General features: G+C 45.0%; 1 protein-coding gene across 4 annotated transcripts in view; it reads left to right on the forward strand.

The window, feature by feature from the left end:
- Positions 1–11,453, forward strand: part of ZNF609 (zinc finger protein 609) — a 201,907-nt gene that overhangs the window by 186,059 nt on the left and 4,395 nt on the right. The window contains exons 4-9 of one of the 4 annotated variants that reach the window (XM_045540920.1): positions 2,338–2,425; positions 4,317–6,657; positions 7,873–8,239; positions 9,997–10,172; positions 10,462–10,678; positions 11,136–11,214. In XM_045540920.1, the coding sequence (XP_045396876.1) occupies positions 2,338–2,425; positions 4,317–6,657; positions 7,873–8,239; positions 9,997–10,172; positions 10,462–10,678; positions 11,136–11,209 (3,263 nt within the window). In that variant the 3' untranslated portion in view covers positions 11,210–11,214. Of the gene's footprint in view, positions 1–2,337; positions 2,426–4,316; positions 6,658–7,872; positions 8,240–9,996; positions 10,173–10,461; positions 11,215–11,453 lie in introns of those variants that run through there. The other 3 variants (XM_045540919.1, XM_045540921.1, XM_045540922.1) reach the window with 3 other exon arrangements.

Consider the following 11,453-nt stretch of genomic DNA (forward strand, 5'->3'; position numbering starts at 1 on the left):
AGCCCAGGAGTTAGAGACCAGCCTGAGCAAGAGCGAGACCCTGTCTCTACTAAAAAAAAAAAAAAATAGAAAGAAATTAGCTGCACAACTAAAAATATATATAGAAAAAATTAGCCGGGCATGGTGGCGCATGCCTGTAGTTCCAGCTACTTGGGAGGCCGAGGCAGGAGGATTGCTTGAGCCCAGGAGTTTGAGGTTGCTGTGAGCGAGGCTGATGCCACGGCACTGTAGCCTGGGCAACAGAATGAGACTCTGTATGTATGTATGAATGAATGAATGAATAAATATGAACAAATAATCCAGATGGATCAAAGATTTAAATATAAATAATCAAATCATAAACGTAGTAGAAGAAACCATGAAGAAAGCTGTAATAACATGACAGAATGGGGAAAGCCTTTTGAAGTAGGACTAAAAAAACTCAGAAGCCCTAAAAAATTCATAACCATACAACATAAAAGTAAATAATGTCTGCATAGCATTAACTACCATTAGCAAATGACAAATAAGGGGGAAATATCTGATTCATATTACAGATAAAACCTTTACTCCAGTGTATTAAGAGTCACAAATAAGAAAAAGGCTAATAATTCAGTAGAAGAGGAACAAAGGATAGGAACAGACAGTTCATTAGAAAGGAAATACAAACTTTTTTTTTTTTTTTTTGAGACAGAGTCTCACTGTATTGCCCAGGCTAGAGTGCCGTGGCGTCAGCCTAGCTCCTAGCAACCTCAAAGTCCTGGGCTCAATCAATCCTCCTGCCTCAGCCTCCCGAGTAGCTGGGACTACAGGCATGCGCCACCATGCCCGGCTAATTTTTATATTTATTTATATATATATTTATATATATTTTTAAATGTTTTTTAGTTGTCCAGCTAATTTCTTTCTATTTTTTTAGTACAGACGGGGTCTCACTCTTGCTCAGGCTGGTCTCTAACTCCTGAGCTCAAACAATCCGCCCACCTCGGCCTCCCAGAATGCTAGGATTATAGGGGTGAGCCACCGTGCCCGGCCCAAACATCTTATAACAATGTATTTTAATGACTTGATACACAAACTCATAAGAAACATTAAAACTATATAAAATAACATCATTTTTCTTCTGTCTGATTGGCAAAGATCACAAAGTTTGAGAACACTATGTTGCCAAAGGGAAAGGCAAGAGGTGTCTCATTGACTACTAGTAGATGAATATATAAATTAGCATGTCTTCTTGGAAGAAATTTGGTAGTATTTATCAAAACTCCAAATACAAATGCTCTTGTGATTAGCAGTTTTACTTAGAGGAATTTATCTTATGGACATATAGGTAAGATAAAACATTTGTACAAGGTTATTTTTGCAGTTTATTTGTAATAGCAGAAGAATGGAGTAACCGAAGTGTCCACTCAAATGCAACCATTGGAAAGAATGGTATGGTTCTTTGTCTACATATATGGAATGATACAAAGTATTTGAGCATGTGAAAAAAGCAATGTGCAGAACATTGTGTGTATATTGCTACTATTTAAGGAAGAATGTATAAACATATTTGCTTATATATGTATAAAATATCTGTGAAGACTTTTAGATGTTTCAGAGTGGGGGAACTGGAAATCTGAAGAACAGTGACAGGAGGGACACTTCATTTTATATTAGGTTTTGTTTGGTATTTTTTGCTACTTTTGAATTTTGGAGTATTACCTATTCAAAAGCATTTTTAAACAAAATGAACATGTCAACAATATTCATTGTGAGGTCACTTAAGAGTAAAAAGGCACAAAAAACCTAAATGTCCATCAACAGAATATATAAATTGTGGTCAAATCATACAATGAAATACTTGAGCTCAACTAAATTGAATGGATTAAGCTTTTCATGTCCCCATGGATAAATTTCAAATTTATATTAAGTGAGAAAGGTAAGTTATATCCCTATGACGATCCCATCAATACATAGTTTGGAAATACAGTAAGCAATGCTTTTCAACTCTGATGCTTTATTCTTTAAAAAAGAAATCTGATACAAGTACAGCACAAAATCTTACAAATCCATTGAGGTTTTTGTTAGATTATTCTTTGTACTTTTTTACTATGTTTCAAATATTGCCTAATCTTTTTTTAATTAAGAAAATGTGCCTTTACCACACCATGAAGTTTTTGCAACTATTCCCTATCCTAGTAACATTGTAGGCAATTCCCATGGAACTATTCTGGCCCAATTCTATCCTTCTCATTGGTAACCAGTGCATCCCCTCAACCTTCCTGTAGAAGTCAGAGTGCTGCTCAAATGAAGAATACTCTTCTTAGTGGCCAACAGAGTTTGTCTTGTCTATATCTGTGTGTTCTTATTTTCCAGGAATGTTAGTGGTAAATGTAACATGGAGGAACAAGACATATGTAGGTACACTTCTTGACTGCACACGGCATGACTGGGCACCCCCAAGGTAAGCACTTCTATTTGTTTGGTTTATATTAATCTGAACCACTCTGATCAGTGAACCCTCATACCTTTATCCTGCTAGAGTTGTACACCCAGCTTTTAAAGGACATTATGGTGTAGAGACAAGGGAAAGCACTGTATTCATCTGACCTTCAAGAAGACTAAGTGAATTATGTGTTGAAGTGGTGGTGGTGGGTGAGTTGGGGGAATGGAGAGGAAATCCTACATTAGTCTTTGTCTGGAATTATTAAATCCTGGCTTCTTCCTATAGTCCATAAAGTCTAATTGTGGGTGAACAAACATTCATTGATTGGTTTTTGATGGTAGCTATTTCTTAGAAATTTAAAGTCAAGAACATTTTCAGTTGTATAAACTCTGCTAGACCATATGGGTTTTGCAAGGACCTTTTCAAGTTGCAATTTGACCTTAACATGGACATTACAGTCAATGGCACCTTACAGCTTGTTCCTAATACTAGTACTCAGTTTGCCAGGGCTTGGGGAACCCAAATGTTGGAAGTAATTTACAACTAGTGCGCAAATAGCATCCTAGGAGTTCACCACTTAATCCAGTTCCCATGCATTCACAAGTTCCTTTAGCAAATCATATTCATTGAAAATGGTAGTTATCGTCTGGACAGTTCTTTTAGAAAAATTATCTTAAACCTTCACCTGCCCATTGTTTCCATGAGACAAAGATGAGCAGGAATGTCCCAAGGAGAAGTTGTTTTGTTTTGTTTTGTTTTGTTTTGTTTTTTATACTCTATTTTTTTTCACCAGTATACCAACGAGGAGCAAGGAAAAATATTTTAAAGTTCTTGATTCCATACTGCTTTCTTTTTCTCAAGTGTTGTTATGCTTTACCTAGGGATATGTAGTTATTTATGCCTCCTAGTTTTCAGAGATGCTGGACCAGGTTTCTAGAGGCTTAGTGTATTATAAGACTGTCCTCACACTATTACAGAAGATGCCCTGATAAGAACCAGAAGCAGATGAGCGAAAACCAGTTTGTAAAGTTCCTTATATCCTCCCTTTGTATTTCTGAGAAACTTTTAGAAGGACTTATTTCTACTTTGGGCACGTAAGAATCAGAGACACAGGAGCTGAGTGGGTAGGTGATAATGGAAATAGTAAGTAGCTTCATAGTAGGATTGTTCTGAGGACCCAAAGGAGATATTTGACAAAATTTGCTTTTTTTTTCTGTGATATCTATGGCTCCTACTGTCTTAGAAACAACCTGCTCCAGCTGCCACCTGGAAGGGAGTCAAAACCGTCTTTAGATCTATAAGGGAGCCAACCTTAGCTAAGGGTTTAATTCTAGACAGTGTGTTGAACTCCATGAAAAGCTACTTTAGGGCCAGTCAGAAATGACTTGTAGGTACAAATCTTCAGACATTCAAAGAACTCATGTACTCTTGGCTATCTCTGATGGTTAAAGACCTCTTAAATGGATGAGTGCTTTGTGTCTATGTGTGATGTGTAGGAAAAAAGCATTGGGCTAAAAGTAGAGCTAGATTCTGGTCATAAGTTGCCATTAATCAATGTTGTGACCCTGGGCACTTAGCATGCCTGGCTTTAATTTCCTGGATGATTTCTAAAGTCTTTTCTGAAACTGTGGCTATTACTGCATATAGGAAATGCAAACATGATTGTTCTTTGTCTCATGGAACACACTCTGCATGGCTTTAGAGGTAAAAGTTGGGAAATAATTTACAGCTAGCATGCAGATAGCATCCTAGGAGCTTACCACTTAGTGCAGTTTCCACACAATCAGAAGTTCTTTTAACAAATCATATTCATTAAAAATGATAGTCGCCATCTGGACACTACAGCTAAACTGGTTTGAAGATGTTTTTTCTTCTTAATAATATCCTGTTGTGTTTGTCCTTTGCCAAGGTTCTGTGACTCCCCTACAAGTGACTTGGAAATGCGTAACGGTCGGGGTAGAGGCAAACGCATGCGTCCCAACAGTAACACACCTGTCAACGAGACATCCACAGCCTCCGACAGCAAAGGAACCAGCAGCAGCAGCAAAACCCGGGCAGGGGCCAATAGCAAAGGCCGTCGGGGCAGCCAGAATTCTTCAGAGCATCGCCCACCTGCCAGCAGCACTTCTGAGGATGTCAAGGCCAGCCCTTCCTCAGCTAACAAGCGGAAAAACAAACCCCTTTCAGACATGGAGCTGAATTCTAGCTCGGAGGACTCCAAAGGGAGCAAACGTGTCCGTACGAATTCTATGGGCTCAGCCACTGGCCCCCTTCCTGGGACCAAGGTGGAACCCACTGTTCTGGACAGAAATTGTCCCTCCCCAGTCCTGATTGACTGTCCCCACCCAAACTGCAACAAGAAGTACAAGCACATCAATGGACTTAAGTACCACCAAGCTCATGCCCACACAGATGATGACAGCAAGCCAGAAGCAGATGGAGACAGTGAGTATGGAGAGGAGCCCACCCTCCATGCAGACCTCGGGAGCTGCAACGGTGCATCTGTCGCACAAAAAGGTTCCTTGTCCCCTGCCCGCTCAGCTACCCCCAAAGTTCGCCTTGTAGAGCCCCATAGCCCTTCTCCTTCAAGCAAATTCAGCACAAAAGGCCTCTGTAAGAAAAAGTTGAGTGGGGAAGGGGACACAGATCTCGGGGCCTTATCCAATGATGGCTCTGATGATGGACCCTCAGTAATGGATGAAACAAGCAATGATGCCTTTGATTCTTTGGAAAGGAAATGTATGGAAAAAGAAAAATGTAAAAAACCCTCTAGTTTGAAACCTGAAAAGATTCCTTCCAAGAGCTTAAAGTCAGCCCGGCCCATTGCCCCTGCCATCCCCCCACAGCAAATCTACACCTTCCAGACAGCCACCTTCACGGCAGCAAGCCCAGGCTCCTCCTCAGGCCTGACCACCACAGTGGTCCAAGCCATGCCCAACAGTCCCCAGCTCAAGCCCATTCAGCCAAAGCCCACTGTTATGGGAGAACCTTTCACAGTCAACCCTGCCTTGACTCCAGCCAAGGACAAGAAAAAGAAAGACAAAAAAAAGAAGGAATCCTCCAAGGAACTTGAAAGTCCTCTGACCCCTGGGAAGGTGTGTCGAGCAGAAGAAGGCAAAAGCCCATTCAGGGAATCATCAGGAGATGGGATGAAAATGGAGGGGCTCTTAAATGGCTCGTCAGACCCCCACCAAAGCCGACTGGCTAGCATCAAGGCTGAAGCTGACAAGATCTACAGCTTCACAGACAATGCCCCAAGCCCTTCCATTGGAGGCGGTAGCCGCCTAGATAGCACTACCCCAACCCAACCCCTGACTCCCTTACATGTAGTGACCCAGAATGGAGCTGAAGCCAGCTCAGTCAAAACCAACAGCCCTGCATACTCGGACATCTCTGATGCCGGGGAGGACGGGGAGGGCAAGGTGGACAGTGTCAAATCAAAGGACCCTGAACAGCTGGTTAAGGAAGGGGCTAAGAAAACTGTTTTCCCCCCTCAGCCGCAGAGCAAAGACTCACCGTACTACCAAGGCTTTGAGAGTTACTACTCTCCAAGTTACGCACAGTCCAGCCCAGGGGCTCTGAACCCCAGCGGCCAGGCAGGGGTGGAGAGCCAGGCCCTGAAGACAAAAAAGGATGAGGAGCTGGAGAGCATAGAGGGGAAAGCGAAGAACGACGTCTGTGAGGAGAAGAAAGCCGAGCTGAGCAGTTCCAGCCAGCAGCCTTCTGTCATCCAGCAGCGTCCCAACATGTACATGCAGTCCCTGTACTATAACCAGTACGCCTACGTGCCCCCCTACGGCTACAGCGACCAGAGTTACCACACCCACCTCCTGAGCACCAACACAGCATACCGGCAGCAGTACGAAGAGCAGCAGAAGCGGCAGAGCTTAGAGCAGCAGCCGCGGGGACTGGACAAGAAGGCAGAGCTGGGCCTGAAGGAGCGGGAGGCAGCACTTAAGGAGGAATGGAAGCAAAAACCGTCAATTCCCCCAACTCTCACCAAAGCCCCCAGCCTGACAGACCTCGTGAAGTCAGGGCCCGGCAAAGCCAAGGAGCCAGGGGCTGACGCTGCCAAATCAGTCATCATTCCCAAGTTAGATGACTCTTCAAAACTCCCCAGCCAGGCCCCTGAAGGCCTTAAAGTGAAGCTGAGCGAGGCCAGCCACCTAGGCAAGGAGGCCTCTGAGGCCAAGACGGGCCCCGAGTGTGGCCGACAGGCAGAGGTGGATCCAATACTCTGGTACCGCCAGGTAACTGCTGCCCTGGGAGGAAGTGGAAATACCATTTGATAAACTTTGTCTTCCTCACAAATCAGGGCTGTCCTTATGTAAGGTTTCAACAGAATTGACATTAACAGAAGAGATGTATAGTTTTAGGGATTCTTTACCTTTGTAAACTATTTTAATGTTTTTTAAAAAGCATTTTTACATCCATAAGAAGTGTTTTTCCCATTTGACAAGAGAGGCCCTCGGCTGGGCGCAGTGGTTCACGCCTGTAATCCTAGCACTCTGGAAGGCCGAGGCAGGAAGATCACTTGAGGTTAGGAGTTAGAGACCAGCCTAAGCAAGGGTGTGACCCCGTCTCTACTAAAAATAGAAAAAATTAGCCAGGCATGGTGGCTTACGCCTGTAGTCCCAGCTACTCAGGAGGCTGAGGCAGGAGGATTGGTTGAGCCCGGGAGTTAGAGGTTGCAGGGAGCTATGATGACATCACAGCACTCTAGCCCAGGCAACAGAGTGAGGTCCTATCTCAAAAAAAAGAAAGAAAGGCCCACATAAGTTAGCCAAATTTGTCTAGGGTTGCTTGAGACTTCACTAGCAGAGCTGAGACCTGAACCCAAGTATCTTGATCCTAGTCCAGTGTTTCTTGCACTGCTTAGTTCCTATGGAATGAGTTAATGGTATTATCTCCAGTTTTTAAAGTAGGTTAAAAGTACACTACTCAGTTGCTGAGTTTCCTTAAACTTTATAGGCAGAGTTAGGACCAAGAACTTGGATTGTCACATCTTGTGCTCATGAGATTTAGGAGTATCTTTCCTTCTCTCTTGGTGCCAGAGTTATACCTCCCTTCTTTGACCTGGGTGGCATTTACAGTGTGTTCCACCCCCTGAGGTTGCTCTAAAGAAGTGAAACAACCTAAACATCTTGGAAGGGGGCCTCTTCTATTCTAGCAGTGATTTTCCCAGAATGCTTGTTCTCGCCTATAGAACATCCACTGATAGACTGATGGATTTTCCTTTTCTTTCCCCACATCTTGTTCCCTGGGGGACATGGGGTGGGAGGGTACTTTTTAAGCCAAAGGGACCAGAGTTGGATTATAAACAAGATCAATAGAGGCCAACATCCTACTCTGCCCAGAGTGCCCAGTGTAACTCCTGCTTTAGTGGTTCTACTGGGACCTTGGGCTTGAATTATATCTCTGTCTCGTCTCTACAACACTCAGTCCTTGTCCTGTGCCTGTTGTAGGAGGCAGAACCCCGGATGTGGACGTATGTTTATCCTGCCAAGTACTCAGACATCAAGTCAGAGGATGAGCGGTGGAAAGAGGAGCGGGACCGCAAATTGAAGGAGGAAAGGAGTCGGAGTAAGGACTCTGTCCCCAAGGAAGACGGGAAGGAAAGCACAAGTAGTGACTGCAAGCTGCCCACATCTGAGGAGTCCCGTCTTGGGAGCAAGGAGCCCCGACCAAGCGTACATGTGCCTGTGTCCTCTCCCCTCACCCAGCACCAGTCCTACATCCCCTACATGCACGGCTACTCCTACAGCCAGTCCTATGACCCCAACCACCCCAGCTACCGCGGCATGCCTGCTGTGATGATGCAAAACTACCCAGGTATGGCACCCTAGCGCCAGCCGCTGCTGATTCACTGGGAAGGGAGATGAAGCTCAGACTGCGCATCCCGAGTTTTCACGCTCAGCCCCAAGGCTTAGTGAGGCTCGCTTATATGACAGCCCTTTTTTAAAAGGTGTTATTCTGTGAAGTGACCACTGTAACCCATAGCCCCTTAAATGACCCCTAATTATAGTCTGTTGGATCACTTCTCTCTCCCTTGCTCTAGCTAGAGGTTTACCTCTGTAGTCAGTTTTCATTGATAACTAAAGGCAAAACTCCCTCTCTGCCACTGCCATCTTCCCTCAGCTGAGCTTTTTAAAACATAAATGCTACATTTTGCAGTGTGCTAGGCACTGTGGAGAGTACTAAAAAAGTGAAGAGGTGGGCATGGCGGCTCACACCTGTAATCCCACCTACTTGGGAGGATCACTTGGGGCCAGGAGTTTGAGACCACCTTGGGCAACACAGTGAGACCCTGTCTCTACAAAAAATTTATAAAAAATTAACTATGTATGGTGGCTCACACCTGTAATCCCAGCACTCTGGGAGGCAAAGGTGGGAGGATCATTTGAACCCAGTTCAAGGCTGCAGTGAGCTATGATTACGCCACTGCACTCCGGCCTGAGTGAGAGAGTGAGACTCTGTCTCAAAAACAAATAAGTAAATTTTAAAAAATAACTTAATAGAAAAAAAAAAAAAGTAGAGAAGGCTAGTTCCCTCTACTCAAGGAGCTTACAACTTAATTATAACAAGGGAGACACGTGGAACAAATAAAGTCAAACCAGAACAGTGCATATGTTCAGTTGCAAGATCATGCTCGGCTATCAGTGGGAAGAGCAATTTGAATTCAGATTGGGGGGAAGTCTAGCTAGGTTCAGCTTGGGAATTTAAGCTCTTTATACTGCCGTCGAGTTATTTGTGGAGGGGAGGCACAAAGTAGGAGTTTAAATATTTTTAAACTTGTTAGAGTAAAATGCTCTTATTCAACTCTACTCACTGATTTCTGTTGTCCGAAGAGCCACGTGGGATGCTTCTGGAGTGGAGGGGCAATCTTTAACTCATTCCTTAGAACTCCCAACTTCCTATAGCAGCCTAAATAGTCTTGACATTCTGGTGACATTATTATATGGAGGGAACTAGTCTCTAAATAGGACAAGTAAGCTTTTCAAACAGAGATAGGAAATTATCTTGCCCTTGGGGTGTTCCTTTCTCACTGTCACCCACACCCATATATATAAAAATCATAGTTCCATTTGTTGAGTGCTCTGGGCCAGGCACTGTCCTGTGTGATTTATGCACATTACCTTTTTTAATCTTCCCCATCATCCTATGAAATAAGTATTGGTATCTTCATTTGATGATGAAGAAACTGAAGCTCAAAAAGGTTGTTGATTTCCTCAAGGTTACTCAGCTAGTAAGTCTGAGAGGTGGCGTTTGAGCCCAAGGCTGTCTGACTCCAAATCCCATGATCTTGCCACTTTATCATGTCACCTCTCCAAGATGAATCTCTGAGACTAGTTCAAAAAACCACAGCGGATCTGGAAAATTGACTACAGGAAACAGGGGCATATTCCTAATATCCCTTAGCTAATTTTTCCTGTAGAGCTCAGTAAAGAAAGTACAAGCCAACAGTCTCAGCCCAAAGACACCGTGATGGAAAATATCTCAGCCTGTGCCTAGGAAAGCTGATGCCAAGCTCACTGCAGCAGAGCTTTTTCTACCCCTCCCGTCTGAGCGCTTGATTTCTCCTTCCCCAGGTTCCTACTTGCCTTCCAGCTACTCTTTCTCCCCATATGGCAGCAAGGTCTCGGGTGGTGAGGATGCTGACAAGGCACGAGCCAGCCCCAGTGTCAGTTGTAAATCCAGCTCAGAGTCCAAAGCCTTGGACATCCTGCAGCAGCATGCCAGTCACTACAAGAGCAAGTCTCCCACGGTAAGGGAAGTTCAGTGATGTTATCCAAAGGCCAATAAGGCCAGATCCAGGGTCTGGGAGAAGGCGGGCAAGGTCAGGTCTGGACCGCAGTACAGTTTGGCTGATTTGACATTGGCCTCACCAGGGCATCTTGATTCTTAGGTATCCTGCATTTTTAGGGAGTCATAACGTGGGGCCTTGAGCATTTCACTCTCGTGTGTGTGTGTGTGTGTGTGTGTGTGTGTGTGTGTGTGTGTGTGTGTGTGTGTGTCTCACTATAGTGCTTTTGTGTGTCTGCTTTCCTTTCCAGATAAGTGATAAAACTTCTCAGGAGAGAGATCGGGGAGGCTGTGGGGTGGTTGGGGGTGGTGGCAGCTGTAGCAGCGTTGGGGGAGCAGGAGGGGGTGAACGGAGTGTCGACCGGCCCCGCACCTCCCCTTCCCAGCGCCTGATGTCTACACACCACCACCACCACCACTTGGGGTACTCATTGCTCCCGGCACAGTACAACTTACCCTACGCAGCAGGTAAGCCTGTCTCCTACACCACCCGTTCCTTTTGTCTCCACCCCAGTGGTAATGCCCACAGCGAGGGCCTCCCTCCTTGCCCCAGAGAATCCTTTTTTTTTTTTTGATCGTGTAATCTGTTCAGAGTCCTAGCCTCCTGCAGACAGTCATTAAAGCATGACATTTATTTCTTCCCTTGGAGCTTAGGGACTCTCAAACTCTTCCAGAATATTGGCTTTGATATTCAGAAGAATAAGGAACAGGTGTCCCCACAGCCAAAGAGAAACAAGCAGCTGAAAAATACAGCCTTACTACCCATCCGCAGGCAGTAAATCTGGCTGAATATCAGATTGTTTTCTGTCAGCACCTCAAAACTCAGTGAAACTAGGAATTTAAGGGGAAACGCCCCCCTGTCCCCAGCCAGCTGGTAAGGGAAGTGCATGTGAGTGCCACACTAACCGCTCTCCTGCTCGCTCAGGGCTTTCTTCCACAGCCATTGTTGCCAGCCAGCAAGGCGCAACTCCTTCCCTCTACCCACCCCCCAGGAGGTGAGAATGGTAAGTAACTTTCGTTAATCTGGGGCCACACACAGAGTAGGGAGAGTTGCTACCGGGGTCACAGAATCCCTGTGGAGCCTGGGTGCGGAATAGTTATGTGGGGTTAGTGGTCTGGAAATGGTGGAACCCTGGCCGAGCCTCTTGTACGAGTCTCCTGTGAAGCCATGTGCATCTGAGAGGACCTGTGGAACACAAATGTCCCCTTAGGGACCAGGACTAGCCTCCCCAGCAGTTCATGT

Source organism: Lemur catta, chromosome 1, assembly GCF_020740605.2.
Source record: "Lemur catta isolate mLemCat1 chromosome 1, mLemCat1.pri, whole genome shotgun sequence".
Lineage (NCBI taxonomy): Eukaryota > Metazoa > Chordata > Mammalia > Primates > Lemuridae > Lemur > Lemur catta.